Below are 18,889 nucleotides of genomic sequence, written 5' to 3'. Positions count from 1 at the left end.
TCTTACTTTGCTGAACATTATTGCTGTTTACAGTTTATTTCTATCTATAATTATATTCAAGATAATAAACCAAAAACAGCAAAATTTCCTTAAAATTATCAATTCAGGGGCAGCAACCCAACAACAGGTTGTCTGATTCATCTGAAAATTTCAGGGCAGATAGATCTTGACCTGATAAACAATATTACCCACGTCAGATTTGCTCTTAATGCTTTGGTTTTTGAGTTATAAGCCAAAAACTGCATTTGACCCCTATGTTCTATTTTTAGCAATGGCGACCATGTTTGTTGATAGATCATAACTTCGGATACAATTTACAAACTAGATACCATAAGGAACATTCAGTTAAAGTTTGGAAGTATTTGGCCCAGTAGTTTCAGAGGAGAAGATTTTTGTAAAAGATTACTAAGATTTACGAAAAATGGTTAAAAATTGACTATAAAGGGCAATAACTCCTAAAGGGGTCAACTGACCATTTCCGTCATGTTGACTTATTTGTAAATCTTACTTTGCTGAACATTATTGCTGTTTACAGTTTATCTCTATCTATAATAATATTCAAGATAATAACCAAAAACAGCAAAATTTCTTTAAAATTACCAATTCAGGGGCAGTAACCCAACAACAGGTTGTCTGATTCATCTGAAAATTTCAGGGCAGATAGATCTTGACCTGATAAACAATATTATCCCATGTCAGATTTGCTCTAAATGCTTTGGTTTTTGAGTTATAAGCCAAAAACTGCATTTGACCCCTATGTTCTATTTTTAGCAATGGCGACCATGTTTGTTGATAGATCACAACTTCAGATACAATTTACAAACTAGATACCCTAAGGAACATTCAGTTAAAGTTTGGAAGTATTTGGCCCAGTAGTTTCAGAGGAGAAGATTTTTGTAAAAGATTAATAAGATTTACGAAAAATGGTTAAAAATTGACTATAAAGGGCAATAACTCCTAAAGGGGTCAACTGACCATTTCCGTCATGTTGATTTATTTAAAAATCTTACTTTGCTGAACATTATTGCTGTTTACAGTTTATCTCTATCTATAATAATATTCAAGATAATAACCAAAAACAGCAAAATTTCTTTAAAATTACCAATTCAGGGGCAGCAACCCAACATTCAGTTAAAGTTTGGAAGTATTTGGCCCAGTAGTTTCAGAGGAGAAGATTCTTGAAATAGTTTACGACGACAGACGACGGACGACGACGGACGCCAAGTGATGGCATAAGCTCACTTGTCCCTTCGGGACAGGTGAGCTAAAAAGCAATATGTGGATTTAAAAAAAAAATATATATTAATAACCCAATTTGGGTGTTTTATCTTTTTGAAAACTTGTTTCATGATCAAAAATCATATAACACACAGTATAATAACATACAAAAAATCTTTAATACCATTTTACACCCCCCAACAAATCTGGGTTTATTCACCTAAATCAACCTAGATTCCAACATTTACACAAAAAATGGAACCCTTCCTCTGTTCAACCTTTTTTTCACAATAAACATGCAGTTGAAAGCATAATTACAATTAACATTTCTAACAATTAGATATGGGTTAGTGTGCATTTTGAAAAATCATGTTATTTACTATCCCTACCCTGCCCCAAAAATCTCATGAAAACTTTTCTTCCTCTCATGCGGTACATATACAGCATGTCGACTAATTATGTGTTATTAGATTAGTCTATAATAATAAGATAAGATAGATATTTTTACTCTGAAACTCCCCATTAAAGATATTTGTCCATCTGTTACATTTATTTAGACCTGTGTCAAGCCCAAAAAATAGCCAAAGTTTTAAATTCAAGGGAAATAATCCCAAATAGACAGAAATATTTTTTCAAAATATTAATACCTTGTTCATGTTTACAGAAAGCCTAAACAACAATAAAATGCAATAAAGTTGACCGTTAAAGAAAGATATAAAACAACAATTTTAACATTTTATTTAAAATATTTTTTTTTTTATATCTAAAATCAAAAGATTTTTCAAGAAAACAAACCAAAACATTGACCTTTGACCTACAAGGTTATACAAGAATTATGGAACATCCTCTGTTGATTTCTATACATGTCAAGTATAAACACTGAACAGACCGCATAAAGGTTTTCAGTTATAGAGCATTCAAGATCTTCACCATATGACAGGTTTCTGAACTGTAAATAAATGTAGGTAGTTTTTGACCTTTGACCTATAAAGTTGAATTAAATTATGGAACACTCTCTGATGTTGGTTATTATTGCACTTACAGACAGATGAACAGATTTTTTTTTATACAAATATAATGAACATATCAATACATTATTCTTATTTAAAATCTAAACATTATAAGCACAGTAACATTTCATTTTATGATGTACAGATATTTTTATAAGGCCAAATATAAATATATGTGTGGTTCCAATTTGCTCATGAAAACAGATTCACTATTTTCTATATGCTTTGTTGTAAAATTAACTCACATATTATGCTTTTATTGAATTTATTTTACATTGGGTTAAGACAAGTTTAGTGGAAGGGATACTTCTTATGGAAATTCAGAATTTTCAAAAAAGGTTCTAGGGTCACAATAGATAAAAGTATTTTACAAAGATTGACAAACACAAAATATTTATAATATCAGTCGGTTACAGTGAATGAATAAGTTGATTGTAAATACATATGTAGTTATAGTAAATTAACTTTCAATTAAGTGTTCTGAAATATACTTGGAAACAGCATGGATTATTTTAGAAGATCTTGTTACTCTTGGTCCTTTGCCACATTCCTCAGAAAAAAGTTGTTGTAATCCATTCTCCTGACCTCTTGAAAATGCTATAAGAAGTGAAGCCTTATTAAGGTTCGAAGCTGCAATTTTCCGTGCCATTCCAATGCTTAACACCTTATTGTCAACAAATTCCAGAAGTGTAGGTAGATTTAACTTGCATGAAGCTGATTGGTCAAAGGAATAGAATGCTGCTGGAACAGTAAAAGTTGCAGAAGAAAATTTGGCATCAGTATAGTCAATTTTGGAGGATTCCATAAGTTTTTGAAGGAAAGTCACATCCTGTAGTGCATCGTGTGCAGCATAGTCACAATTCAGTAGAGTTTTGAGTAAATTTATTTGTGAGAAAGATTTGAGTTCTGGGTTATTAATTTTGAAGAGAAGTCTGGTGTCCAAAAATCCTTGAACATGTGTATTTAGAATGTTGGATTTTCCAATACATTTTAAAGTATTGATCAGAACATGACAATCAAATGTTTTAATGTTATGACCTCCAAGGTATATATTATCACCTTCTCCTTTGATGAACTTGAAAAAATCTTCCATGGCCTTGGAAATAGAAAGAGAGTCAACAGGTTTCCCTTGATGAAACACTCTGCCATTCCTTACTGTAATGCCAGTTATATCACTAGCTTGATTTGTTATTGGAATCTTTGGAGTTACGTAACAGCTCCTATGATTGTCCCCACTGACAGCAGCTATTTGAGTGATGTGTGAGTCACGTGCTGTAAAAAAAGAATATAAAGAACTTTAAAGCAAATAGAATTGTGATTGTTCCTATATTAAATGTTGTATTTGATATGAAAAATTTTAATAGAATAGTAGTGCATATTTCAGTGATGCCCCATTCCCCCCATCATTTCTTAGTTTTGCATTGAATTTAGAAAGATCATATCATAGGCCACATATGTACTATGTTTCAGGTAGATTTACTGATTTACTAATTCAGCAAAAAATGTTATGACCAAAAACTTTATTGAATACTTTAACCTGACACATGTACAGGATCTATAAACATACAGATTGAGGGACGCACAGACTGAAGAACATAATGCCTCTGTACTATTGTTAGTTCGAGATAAAAATGTGACTGTTGCAGTGTGTTCAAGCAGTTTTAAAAGTACACTTTTATTTTAATTCTTTGTGCTGTTCTTGTTAATCATGCACCAAAGATAATGGAGTTTGCTCTTTAATGATTATTGCAATTGTTAATTAGTTAAAATTTTTGCATGAAAGCACATTTCTCACTACATATATAATATATATCTGACTATGTTAATATTAACAAATTTTCGGCAATGTTTTTTTATCAGTTTCATTTCTTGTATCATTCAATAATCACTGATTTTTTAAACTTGTTCATTTTGATTGCATGTACAAATGTTGCATATTAAAGATGAAATAATGATGTTAATTAAAGACTTGCAAACTATACCAATACCAACACTGATCTCTTAATATTTCAATATGAATTATATGTTTACCTAAACTTGTAGTTTCAAAGTCAAAGCAAACAAGTTTTGCTGTCTCCTGAATATGGCAGTGTTCTATAGGTGGAGATGGTGCAGAGGGAATCTCTGTAATGTCCTGGTGGTCCTGCAGATCAATTGCACTACTGTAACTTAGGCCCTCGCACAATTCTTTTACAGTATTTTTCTTTGTTCTTAAAAAGCAATAATTTTTGAATTTCAGGTTTAAAATAAAAAAAATATATATAATGGACAACATATTGTTATTGGTCTGTTTCTGAATCTTTCTTCCAATGAATATTGTTTGTTTATTTACAAGGAGATGCTTTACCAACATTAATTTGTATTTTGCACAAACTTGGACCAGCATAAGGAGATGTGCATACATTGCTTGATGTTAACAAAAATTATATGTAAGCATAGTTTGATGCCGCCAAGAATGAGTTGAAAGAACTAATGCAAAAAATTATAAACAGATATATCATGTTAAAAAGGTATAATGGCTCCTTTAAAGTGCCAAGACAGCCAGATAAATACTGACACTAGCTGGCACACAATTTATTCTTCTACTATGAGCTATGACTTTATGAGGTAACTTATCTATTGTTGGCTCAGAAAAAAATACATAGTTAAAAAATGGAATGTGTTGTGTTTATTTGGGGTTTGCAGAAGTGCATTATCAACATACCGTCTGTTTCTCAGCTGGATCCGTCGGATTTTTTCTTTCCGTGTGACACTAATTGCCTTCCTTTTTCTTGCTTGGATATCTCTTAAAATTGCAAACGGCTTTGTATGGACACCTGGAGATAAACCTATTTTTTTGTTGACCTGAAAGAATAATATAGTAATAAGTATTTTCACTTAAATTTAAACAGACTAACATACTAAATTTAACCATATAATTTAAGTTCTAACAATTTATTTGAAAAACAGTAAGCACACATAGGTGATATATATTTGCTTTTTTAAAAGAAGACTTTTGTCTGCTCATTGTTTATTTTATAAGCTACATTTTACTCTGTCTGAGGTTCAAATTTGTTGTTTTCGTTTTTTTTTAGTTCTTTTAACTTGTTCCTTGTTTGTCATATGATTCCTAATTTTTCCTATGGTTTGTCTTTCTAAATGTCCTGTCCCTGCTTCTTGACAAGTGCTTAAAAGTAGTAAACAAAGAAGTTTTAAACAAAAATAAATCAAATAGTATACCTTGAGTAAATAGGATTGCCCTTCATTTTTCTGTGCAACAGATGCCGCTACTCTTATATTTAGACTGGAGGAACCACTGTAAAAATGTGCCTTTGGTGCTTTGGATGCCACACTTTTGTTGAAACCTTCGTTCCCCTGTGTGCTTCCTAGATTGGACAGCTTGCTACTTTGTGTTTTGTATCCTTTCATAAGGTCCATCAATGCCGTTTGGAGAGGAATGTCTTTTAACGGCTTTCCAAACGGCAGAGATGCATATTTCTTTGATGGATCTTCAACGTGTGAACACCATGTTTTATCACAAAAAGTGTGGTCACCAAATGGATGTCTACCCACAGCTTCCAGACCATTCTCAACACCATCAGGGTCATTCTGGTTTTGGCACATCATATAATTTAAACAATTTAAAAAGTATTTGATTATTTTCTGATTTAATTTTTTATGTTTCTGTCCGAGACTGTACAGTGAGTTGGCAATATTTTTTTTGACGTGATTTCGATCAGACATTTTCTTTATATTGGGGTTTACTTTTTTTCTCAGTCTTGCAATGGTTGTGGTGTCGTCATCAGCAATAATAGTGCCAACAGTAATACCACTGTTTTTTTATATTCTGGACCATTTCGACTACCATATCCTGCTCCATAGCTTTAGAGCTACCATCCCAATTAAGTGGAAAGTCATGCATTTTTGCTTTAGTTCCCTTTCTGTTAGCTTCATCACAGGTTTTGCAAAATTTGCTGCGAACACTGTAACCTATAATCTTGCCAGTTTCTGCACCAATCATGGAACAGTGTCCTGCAAAATAAAAAGTTTGATTTCTATTTTGTAGCAATGTAACAAGTTAAGAATTGTGCTTACAAGATCTATTGCCATATTGTGATATTTAAACTAAGTAAGTTCAATAATCTCCCTTGAAAAATTCTAACCAGAAATATCCTCCTTCAAGCACATTCTAAGATCGTGTTCTACAACTGTGTATCGGCTGTTGTTTGCTCTATGGTCGGGTGGTTGTCGCTTTGACATATTCACCATTTCCTTTCTCAATTTTATTAAATGTTTCATCAATATTGAGCCATCCATTAAGGAGGAGTTGTGCTTACAGGACATATTGAAGGACAAACAGACAGACAGACAAAGAGATAGGGTGATTCCTATATACCACCCCAAAAAGAACCATTACCCCCCTTTTTTTTATTTGGGTATAATGATATAGTAAGAGTAAGAATTTGGCTGCCTATTATTGTTACAATATAATGTTTGATGTTTCTGCGATGCAGTTTTTATTCTAAGAAGATGTGGTATGAGTGGCAATGTGACAACTCTCCGTCCAAGTTTATTTTGTTTATTTTGAGAACAGAAATAAATATTTTTGTTTGCTTTTTACAAAAAATCAATCCATGAGGATTAAAGTTGAAGATTTGTTTTATTGATGATTATACCTGATAGACTGTCATATGACCTGCCACTTCCCCTTTTCTGCCAGGCTCCATCCACACTCACAATCAATTCATCCCTATCAGATTTACTGAAAAAACAAAACAAAGATAATAAAAACTAGAGCTGTAATAGAAACATCCAATTTTATAATTTTCGCGCTAAATAATGATTCGTCTCAACTTAAAGAATTCAAACAAAATGCAAAATCAGTTTTGGCCTACATGTACTACCCTTATGTTTGATGATCTCCCTTTTACTTTTTGGAATTGACAGGGTTTATCTTGGTTCATTAACATTGTACAGTAGAAACCTTTTTTTAAATGACATGCATGTCTTACCTTTCTTTTAGAGAGGGTAGATTATTGTCAAGGGCGATAATAGTGTTCGAAATCACACACAGAATATTACGTTACTGAAACACGGCATAATTGTATTCTTATACTTTTAAGTCTTATACTTATGACGTTACATGTACCTTCAATCTTCAATACAAATTTAAATTGTTTACATGTCATTGTTTATATACATGCAGTATAATCACAACCATTATACGATAAATAGATTTCAGCTAGATCATATATGCACCTACTTCTTTGTAATATCTAGTTCTTCAGATAGACATACAGCCACGGTGCTCTCTGCAACAGTCTCTATAGCACCCCCTAATTCCTTCTGCCTTGCACTGAGTAATGTATTACTCACAGGTGGTATATTGAGAGCTGTGAGGAATGTGTTGACTTGTCTCCCTCCAATTCCAGTATGCACCATAGCTAAAATTAAAAAGAGAAAATTTAACATTGAAAGGCTTAATTTGTAATAGCAGCATATAAAATAAACAATTCTGAATATTGACAAATTACTTAGCATGTTCAATTTCACAAATTTTAATCAATATTATGTATTACTATAACAGGAGAAGTTGCATTTTGTGACAAAAATATAGTGTAAAATTGAATGTAAGTTTTTTATACATGTACTGCAATAATAACTCAATTGAATTATTCATTACAATTAAAATCTTGCATAAATTTTTGAATTTACAGACAGTTACGGTTCCAGAAATTTTCTATATAATAAACCACTTGACCCCATTTAAATCAGCATCTCCTGATCTCACAGTTAAGTAAGCATATAAATATTCAATATAAACATTATGTACATATCCCAAGTCATGATCACCCTGTAATTAAAGTGGTTGTCATCAGATACTGCATGCATATTTGTGTGCCTCTAGACATTTTTACAAGGGGGAATAATAATTTGCTCTAGTTATCATTTGCAAAATTGTATTTAGACTTTAGACAAAGTGGTTGTTCACTAAAAATACCTGTAGCTAATTTGGTGTTGGCATCCCATATCTTGTTATGTCTTTTCCCAGTTGCAACATTGTTTATGTGAAGACATCTGGTATTATAACATGGTATCTAAAATGTTAAGAAAAAATATTCTTAAAAATTCATAACAATTTAATGTAATGCAATATGTACTTACTACATGCAGTGTGTTTTATACATTCAACAGTAAAAACAATTTTTGCCGATGCAGATTGTGTATACTATTGGGTTTAAAATGATTGTGATTACTTTTTACTTGTAAGCTTTACAGAATAAAGCAATTGACAAAGAGTCATTTTATTTTTATTACCTGACCTCAGCCCCCATAAGCTATGTTTGTTCATTTTCAACTAAGCACCATCTTTAATAGTTTTAATGTATCTTTAACCCAAATGATTTGTTTTACATTGTATGTTTGTTACATTTTTTTTCTTTTTTGTACATCAATACATAAGTATACAAAAATTAAGTGACTGCAAAAAAAGATTAATAATAGTTTTCAAAATTATTACCACCAGCTTGTGTCATTTTGGTCTTTTGTGGATAGTTGTCTCATTGGCAATCATACCACATCTTCTGTTTTATATATATTCTAGGATATAACTAGAAAAAAAAGGAAGGATGAAAACCTATCAAAAAAAGAAGGATATGAACATGATGAACAAATGAAAAAAAACCAAAATCATGAGAATTGTTTTGTAAAAAATAACAAGGCAAGTCAGAGACTAGTCATACTTCTCCTAAAAAAATCAAATTCTTGTTAAAAAAAGAGGGGGTTGCTATGCTGGAAAATTCTAAAGATAAGTGGTTCAACTTCAAATGAACATTAATAAAAAGGCACTGGCTACGGTTACATGGAAATGTAACAATAATAAAAATATTATTGTTACATTGGAGACTAAATGCCGGAATGCATGGTTGGGTAAGGACCTGTTTAATAACGAATGTAACAATAATTATTGAGGCTACGGTTACATTGCGTTATTGTTACATGAAAAAAAAGCAATGTACGATGGGACTAGTAATATGTACTAAATAATAAAAGTTGAGGACATTTATTCAAAAATTTATAACATACAATTTATTTACTGTAATTTTTTATTTACAATGACAATTTTCTACAAATCCAGTAATCTGTTTTAAAGTCCGACACATTTTTGATGAACGAAATTACGTCCTCCACGGATACGTGTACATACAGAATTTCTTAGTATTTAAGTTACAGTTAGCAAACTTTGCTTTTGATTATCAATTTGCATCAAGTTATAAAGCTGTATGAAATGTATGTCTTGATATTGTTTCAGTTTCGTTTAAAACGCATCCCAAGTTTTATTTTTTTCACCATAAACAAAATTGGTCCAAAGTATAATGACACTTAATAAGAGTAGGTGTGCAGTTAAATACTGTAAAAAATTTAAACCATTGAACTATTTTTTTTGCCTTTGACAGTCACACTCCTAATCTTGAGTGGTATCTTTAAGAACATCAAAACCATTAATACGTTGTAAAACTATCAAGTTGTACACCATTTGTTGAATAATAATAATTTATTATTTATCAGTATTAAATTACAAGTATTCTTTAGTACATATGAAAGAATGAAGCAATACAACTATAGAAGATTTAAGTTTAATCAATCTAGCGTACATTGCTGTTTTTCATGTAACAATAACGTAATGTAACCGTAGCCTCAGTAATTATTGTTACATTTGTAATTAATCGGTTCCTCACCCAACTTTGCATTCCGGCAATTAGTCTCCAATTTAACAATAATATTTTTATTATTGTTACATTTCCATGTAACCGTAGCCAGTGCCTAATAAAAATGGGCACCATAACCACTTGAAAAACAAATTTTTCATGATCACTAAAAGGTTGGTTGTTTAAAGTCTATGCATTTGAAGAGAAAGAGCATGTGCAAAAGAAGGTGGTCAGTTCCCCTTATCATAAAGGAACATCTTCTTCATACAACGAGAAAGAATATAAATGTCTGTGAATTTTTACCTTGATAATCATTCGCGGATGCATAAGAATGGTCCTTGAAAACGGAAAGATACTTCCCATCTGTTGTACATCTTTCCCTTCTCCGATCTACTAGACCCTGTAGAACCTTCCGTAACCGCTCCGTCTGCTTTTTACTCTTAAAACCTTTCACTTTGCGTACCATAATCAATGTCAACAATATCTACCGGCAGACGATTGTTTACATTGCCGACTGACATCCGGGTCTTTGAGTAAGTCGTTCTAATTTTATACAACCATTTCTATTCAACTTTTATTAATTAATTTTTAACTAAATGAAAATATGGAAACAATTAATGTACATTTAAACGATAATTTTTATTTTCTGCGAAATATGATTTTTTCAGCCATTTTGCGACATCAAAGTCAATCGCGAGTTATCTCCCGTTGACCACTGTTACCTGTTACCTAATCTGTAAGTTCCGCCTCTGTCAGGCGCACCACCATACGGTGTAACTTGGGAGTTGCTATATACAGGGGCTCAATCACACCTTAACTACATGATTTATTATGGGTTTCATCATGAATTTTATGTTAACCAGGTATATACAAATAGTAACCATAAATGGAAAGTTAATATATACTTTAATGGGAAGTTAATATATATTTTAATGGGAATTTAAATTTACTTTTAATCATGGGAAATTTAATATATAAACTTTCCAAATTACGTTAAAATCGTCAGAAGAGTACATCCTTAAGTTTGTTGTTTGTTTGATTTGAATAATAACAGTATACTGTATGATTATTATATAGAGAGTATAAAAAGGGTGTTATTCGACAAAAGACATCAGTCTATCATGATCAGACGATGGAAACAACAAATAGACTAATGTCAGGTAAAAAGATTACATAAAATTTAACGAATAAGCAACTTTTGGTAAATTGTTTAAGTAAAGTAAGATTTTTATTTTTTAATTAAATTTACTTGCATATTTGACTGAGCTTAACTTTATCTAATGGAATACTCTGTTACAGTAAAGCCTTTTAAACCGAACTTCTTCTGAGCGTAAGAATTCGTTTGGTTTTGGCCGATGTTCTGTTTTATCAGATTCAGAAACACACACCGTTGGTGTTTAAAACATGGTTGTTTTTTTCAGGTTTTCGATTTATACAGGGTTCGGTTTAGCCATTATTCACTGTTTTACCCTTTGTATTGTATTGAACATATTCAGATAACAAGAATACTGTTTGTATAAAAAAAAATGGAAAACTTACCACAATGTGTAATAGAAGACCTACTGATAGAAAGATAAAATTTTGAATAAAGTGGCTACTTAAATAACAAGTTAAAATAAAGGGATTGGTGAATTTTCTGCGTGGTTTATATCATCGATTAGTGACATATGTTGATTGTCTGTCTTAATATTTACTGAATCAGCAAATATTCTTAAACGTGTTACTTGCTTGAACTGTTACTAAAATATTTTTCATGTCTTGATCGATATTGTTATTAAATCAGCAAAGTTAAACATAGATTAAAAAAGAAGGATTGCCATGAGACAACCCTGACCAAGAGAGAAAATGACACAAAATAGTATTAGCTATATGTGCAGTGTGGCCTCGAACAATCCGCAAAGGCCAAACTACATAGTCAGCTATAAAAGATCCCGAAATGACAAATGTTAAACCATCCAAACGAGAAAAATTAACTGCTAGATTTATGTACAAAATAATGAACGAAATAAATGTGTAATACATCAACAAACGACAACCATAATTTGGCGTACTAAATTATAATCCTGGTACAGTTGATAACTATTTACAGAGTCCAGAATTTGGACAGGCACATACAAAATGAAGCGGGAGTAAACATGATATCATGATTCTAACCCTTTATCTAGCCTATGACCCTTTCAACCACAAAACTAAGTGTTATAGACGGGCTCATACAGAATGTGACAGGCTTAAACTAGTTTAAATGTACCAATCTCCCCCTATGACATTAGTGCAACAGTACACCATTAGAAAAACCATCAAATGAATACAAATAGAAATGCACCTAACAACACGAAACGTAGACGTGGACAGGAACTTTAACATCCGAACCGCATAAAATACACTAAGAACAGATTTGAGAGTACTCTCAGTAACTAACAACTAGCGCAATGCCAAAAACTAACAAAACAAGATTGCACACGCTACAATATCTTGTCTCCTTTACTAGCAATTGATATAGTATTGCTAGTCCTTTTAATATAAAGCTTTACTACAACTATAATATAAACTAAACATGATCCAGACAAAATGAGGCCATGGTCCACTTTTTGTGCTCACATGAATTATCATTGATATGGTTATATTTATAAATTATCTGTTTACAAAATTTCGAATTTTTGAAATACTAAGACTTTTCTACCTCAGGCATAGATTACCTACACTGGATTTGACAAAACGTTTAGGAATTTTGGTCCTCAATGCTCTTCAACTTCGTACTTAACTTGTCCTTTTTAACTTTGTTTTTAGTTGAGCGTCACTGATGAGTTTTTTGTAGACGAAACGCGCGTCTGGCGTATATACAAAATGTAGTCCTGGTATCTAGGTTGAGTTTATTTACTAACAACCAAACAAGAAAAAAACATGTACACCTTACACACATTAATTGCACTTAATAGGGTTGACATATTGCATATAGTTTCTACGAAACATATTTAACAAAGAAAACTAAACATTGACAAATGAACCTTGCAAATGAGGTCAGAGTCAGATGAGACATGACGGACAGATATGTTCAGCTTAAATTCCACCCATATAAAAAATAGCTGACCTTTTGCTTATTCTATAGTTTAAACAAACACACAAAAACTTAACACTGAGAAATGAACTGTGAAAATGAGATAAAAGTCAAATAAAACATGTTCGACTAACATGGAAATCATAAAATATGTCCATACACCAAACATAGCAGACTTTATAATGCATACAGTATAAGAAAAAGATTAAAACTCAAAACTTAACTTCGACAATTGAACCTTGAACATAAGGTTATGGTCAGATAACTCCTGCCCGGTAGACATGTACACCTTACCATCATACCATACATTAAACAAGAGTGCACACACTGAAATGTCTCGCCTTCTTTACTAATCATTGATATTATGTTGATAGTCCTAAGTATAAAGCTTTAACAACTGCCACATAAACTTAACATAAACCAAGATAGCTAAACAAAGACAAATGAACCATGAAAATGAGGTCAAGGTCAGATGAACCATGCCAGGCAGACATGTACAGCTAACAATGCTTCCATACAATAAATATAGTTGACCTATTACTTAAAGTTTAAGAAAAACAGACCAAAACACAAAAACTTAACACTGTGCAATGATCCGTGAAATTGAGGTCATGGTCAAATAAAACCTGCGGGACTTACATATAGATCATAAAATATTCCCATTCACCAAATATAGTTGACCTTTGGCATATTATATTAGATAAAAAGACCAAAACTCAAAAACTTAACTTTGACCACTGAACCATGAAAATGAGGTCAAGGTCAGATGACATCTGCCCGCTAGACATGTACACCTTACAATCATTCCATACAACAAATATAGTAGACTCATTGCACAAAGTATGGGAAAAATAGACCAAAACACAAAAACTTAACTATAACCACTGAACCATGAAAATGAGGTCAAGGTCAGATGACACCTGCCAGTTGGACATGTACACCTACCAGTCCTTCCATACACCGAATATACTAGCCCTATTGCTTATAGTATCTGAGATATGGACTTGACCACCAAAACTTAACCTTGTTCACTGATCCATGAAATGAGGTCGAGGTCAAGTGAAAACTGTCTGACGGGCATGAGGACCTTGTAAGGTACGCACATACCAAAGATAGTTATCCTTTTACTTATAATAAGAGAGGATTCAACATTACAAAAATTCTGAACTTTTTTTTCAAGTGGTCACTGAACCATGAAAATGAGGTCAAGGACATTGGACATGTGACTGACAGAAACTTCGTAACATGAGGCATCTATATACAAAGTATGAAGCATCCAGGTCTTCCACCTTCTAAAATATAAAGCTTTTAAGGAGTAAGCTAACGCCGCCGCCGCCGCCGCCGCCGCCGCCGGATCACTATCCCTATGTCGAGCTTTCTGCAACAAAAGTTGCAGGCTCGACAATAAACTAAACCTTTTGTTTATAATATCTGTGATATGGAGTTGACCATTAAAACGTCTAACAGTGTTCACTGATCAACGAAATCAGGGCGATGTCAAGTGAACACTGTCTGGCGGGCACGAAGACCTTGTAAGGAATGCACATGCCAAATATAGTTGTCCTATAACTCATAATATAAAATATGTTTATATTACAAAAACGTATCAACTTTTCGTTTAAGTAGTCTCTGAACTCTGAACATCAGATAAAGGACAATGTCAACTTCGTAAACTTAAGCATATATATGCATTGTATGAAAAACACAGGTCTTCCACTTCTATACTATAAAGCTTCAAAGTTAGCCAAATCCGCCCGCCAGATCACTATCTCTATGTTGAGTGCTCTGCGACAAAAATCACAGGCTTGACTAAAATCATGCATCTTAGACTAAATTGTCAACCCGTACACATTTGACATGCTATATAAATTAAGTTTTTTTCTTATCCTACATTGAACTTTTAATGTCGTCCCTTACCAAAAGATTATTTAATTAAATAATAAAACTTTTCGTTTGATAAGATTGTGTGGTAGAGTTGTAGAAACAGCTGAAAACTTGCAATACAATCAAATGGACCATCAACAGCACTTACTATCTTCTTACACACTGTATAAGAGAATCTTTCATCAGAATCTATTTAATGATTTTAGAAATTACATTGCTCTTATGTTGGCAACAATTTGTCGTGAACAAAACAAATAGACATAATAGGTGAACATAGGGAAAAAGCAGTCAACATTATGTTATAACTTTTATCACTATTAATAGTTATAAAATAATTTATGTTTCAAAGAATAACAAAGAGACATATGTACAAAACACATCAGCAGAAATGAAAGACAGGAATACAGATGTTTACCATTGAACAATATCATAATGACGGGGTGTATAGGTACAGAGTCACGTCATGTGTATATCAAAGAAACTATTAATATGAGAAAAACAGTGAAACAGAATAACGTACTCCATCATTGATATGACAGTTGGTTCACAAAAGTTGTAATCATTTGTTTAATACATTTAACCATTTCTATAAAAATATCTGATACATGTGTAGAGTATGGTTTTCATTTATTTATTTGTATGTTATGTTATTATCGTATTGATAAGGTACTCTGATATTATATTCAGTTATAATAGCAAATTAAAGATACTTTGGTGATACTTGCTAATTATGCAAAAATGAATAGTGACAGTCCTTGTTTTCCATTGTTAATATAATTGATTTTTCAAGTTATGAATTTCTTGATGATGTACGAGTAACATCTTTCTTACTTAGTCATCAATATGTTAAATATGATCGAATAAGCTGAATTTTACATGTAACTTTCAAAGTACACTAGAAATATAGATAATATGAATTTATATATTTTATTAGTTATTATTATATTAATTGTCCTTATCTGCGTAGTATCGTCTATTCTAGACGATCCGGTACATCTGGTTTGGTATTACGACAATGATGTATATATAGAATGTGTATTCAGCTTTGTATTACCATCACTGGTGATCTGATGTCTAAAATCTGTCGTAGAGTAGTCACTGGTTCAGACGTCCTCATAATATAATTATTTATGTAACTGCATCCATCATGAGCTGATTGGCCATTATGACAAAAGTGTGTCAAACATCATATTGGATATCCTTCTTCAGTCATAATAAACTTCCATCAATACCGAACTGAACAAAGAAATAACACGACGAGTGTCGTATACGGTGCAGGAAATGCTTACCCTTCTGGAGCACCTGATTTTACTCCCGGATTTTAGTGCAGTTCGTGTTGTTTCTTATTTCTTATTTATAACTGTTGATGAAAATGTCCTTTGGTTTTTCTGAGTCTTTGTTTACTCCTTGGTTTTGATTGTAATTGTCTATATTAATTTGTAAGATTCTTAGCGATTGATAGTTCAGCTGATGTGAATGAATTCCATCTTCATGCTTAATATATCATTTTCTTTGTTAACACGCTAGACAAAAAATGATGAAAGCTTTATTAATTGTATAGAGCTTAGATAGTCGAGTGGTCTAGCGCGTTGTGCATAGAGAAGGGCGATTTGGTGCCATGATATCTCAGTGGTTTGAGTTCAAGTCAAGGCCAGAGAAGAACAATAATTTTTTTCCGCAAATTTGCAGATCTACTATTGTTGGGTTGATATTGAGACGAATAAAATATATTATAAGGATTAAAAAAAAAATGTAAAAATTACAATATTATATTTTCTCCATTAAAAAAGTAAAATGTTATTAAACTATATCACAATTTAAATGGGCTTTCAAAGTCCACAACAATAGACGTTAACGACATAAACATTTTTATACCTTTCAAAGGTGAAACAGAGAAGATATTTCACGCTATGGTAAATTTTGTGAAATAGAATTTAGTAATTCAGAATATAAGGTATCCATATTTTACAAATCTTAATTGTATTTGTGTTTAACTTTGCGCAAGTTTACGAATTATTCATATATATAATACAACTTTAAATTGAAAACAACGTTCAAACCTATGATTGCGTTGGATAAAAACCGCAAAACGGATACGTGTGCATCTAAAAAAAATCGTTGTAGAGGGATCTTATTACAGCATACACAACATTTTTCATGTATAAGGCATATTAAATAATCTGCATATAATATGCCATTTATTTGCAAAGTTTTGATTACTTTCATCAGGAAAAGGAATACTATACCTGACAAAGCAATCATCAAGTTTGCCTGACATTCGTCTTTTTGAGAATCAGAAAATAAAAAAATCAAATTGGAAGACATAGACTTCCCAGGCTGTTTTCCATTCATGTTTAATGCAATAACTTGTTCTGGCATTGATGGGACATTTCAATAACATAATTTCAATATATCTTATCATTAATATAAATATGTTTCGTTTGAGGTATATAAACAGTATATATAGAGTATGATTTACAGAAACTGTGGAATTTCATTTTTTTATTAGTTTTATATTTCATCATGATATTGATATAATACTTTGATAGATTCAAATATGAAAGCAAACTAAGGTACATATGTGATATTAGCTAATTATACAACACTGTTTGTCTTTGTTAATGTAATTGATTTTGCAAATTATGAATTTCTTGTTGTTGTTCGTGTAACATCTTTCTTACTTCGTCATCAATATATTAATTATGATTTCATCAGCAAAATTTCACATGTATTTTTCAAAAAACACTGAAAATATAAATAATATGCATATATATATCATTATAATATTTTCCCTTATTTTCTAGACGTTTCAGTACATCTTCAATTTTCAGGTTGGTTCTTTTTATAGAGGTATATATACATGTACATGGCATATTAAAGTATCTGCTTCTTATATGTCACTTATTTACAAAGCTTAAAGTAACGTTCCAGAATAAGGAATAGTATTTTTGATTTAGCAATCATCACCTCAGCCACATTTGATGTATTTCAAAATCGGCGAGGAAGTGTATTTATTATAGATTGATAAAGTTCTGATTTACACCAATGACCTCAAAGATTTAAAATATTCTGACAGAATGTCAACGTTTACTTTTCCTTAAATCATCTCTCCAGGGCTCAAGAAAGTATATCTAGCATATTTCCCTCTCCAATACACAAGAAAGCTTTATACGAGTTTCAGCAGTTTAATCCACAACCAAATTAAATAGAAGACCATTTTATTAAATAAGAATAGTTCTGTTTGATAAAGACTCCGTGGAAGTGTAGTGTAGTGTACAAGGTCAAAAAATCAAAACTGTCAACTAAATTGAACAGACAATCAATAGCACATTATATATCCAAAATATCCAAAGAGTTTTGTCACTGCAAAAAAATAGTAAATTTCTTTATTTTCATATGCCTCATTACAAAAATTAATAACAAGTTCCATGATGTGAGCAGGCTATGCTGTGCGATGCATTTTCAAATCCATTGCTTAACAACTTCTTGTTTACCTCATACTTATACATTGGGTCTCTTTTGTGGGAAATAGCACACAGTTCAACTTGGTTTTTTTTCTATTTACAGTTACACATCCTTGGTGTGAACATGTTTAGTTCGGACACATAAAATTAAAGTGTTATAGCATTGGTCATACAGCTGATGGTGAACTATTAGTCCTGACAGTATCATCAGCTCAGTAGTCTGACAGTTCTTTGGTATTATTAAATTTTTCGTTATAAATTAAGGATTTTTTTAAGAAACTAAGGTTCCCACTCCTCAGGCAAAGTTGACCTTAGATTTGGCTATTCCCTTTTAGACATATAGCTCACCCATTTGCTTTTGAACATTCTTGATGAAGGTAAATCCAGAAAAGCCATTTAGACCCAAAAAAATTATAAAGTGTTATTTCATGTTTTACAGAACTTGGTCATTATTGCTGCTGGTGGACTTAAAGTGCCAGAGGATACTTCGGAAATCACATGATTTATAACATAACCTTCTTAAAACGTAAAATAAGCCAGATAAGCTTTCAAAAAATAAAAACTTCAAAC

At 31.8% G+C, this 18,889-nt stretch overlaps 2 protein-coding genes across 2 annotated transcripts; both read right to left on the bottom strand.

The window, feature by feature from the left end:
- Window positions 1-1,939: 1,939 nt before the first annotated feature.
- Window positions 1,940-5,951, bottom strand: LOC143042723 (uncharacterized). Its single transcript, XM_076215164.1, has 4 exons — window positions 5,448-5,951; window positions 4,933-5,072; window positions 4,260-4,438; window positions 1,940-3,500 (listed from the first exon to the last, which is right to left on the bottom strand). Exons 1-4 carry the CDS (start codon window positions 5,949-5,951, stop codon window positions 2,689-2,691), a joined length of 1,635 nt encoding a protein of 544 aa, XP_076071279.1. The 3' UTR covers window positions 1,940-2,688.
- Window positions 5,952-6,009: 58 nt separating this feature from the next.
- On the bottom strand, window positions 6,010-8,564 carry LOC143042725 (uncharacterized). Its single transcript, XM_076215167.1, has 4 exons — window positions 8,209-8,564; window positions 7,471-7,651; window positions 6,884-6,969; window positions 6,010-6,239 (listed from the first exon to the last, which is right to left on the bottom strand). The coding sequence occupies exons 2-4, from the start codon at window positions 7,647-7,649 to the stop codon at window positions 6,010-6,012; spliced, it is 495 nt and encodes a 164-aa protein (XP_076071282.1). The 5' UTR covers window positions 7,650-7,651; window positions 8,209-8,564.
- Window positions 8,565-18,889: the final 10,325 nt, after the last annotated feature.

This window comes from Mytilus galloprovincialis, chromosome 8 (genome assembly GCF_965363235.1).
Source record: "Mytilus galloprovincialis chromosome 8, xbMytGall1.hap1.1, whole genome shotgun sequence".
NCBI lineage: Eukaryota > Metazoa > Mollusca > Bivalvia > Mytilida > Mytilidae > Mytilus > Mytilus galloprovincialis.
The sequence above is the reverse complement of the archived record's forward strand: the minus strand, read 5'-3'. Positions and strand labels throughout refer to the sequence as shown.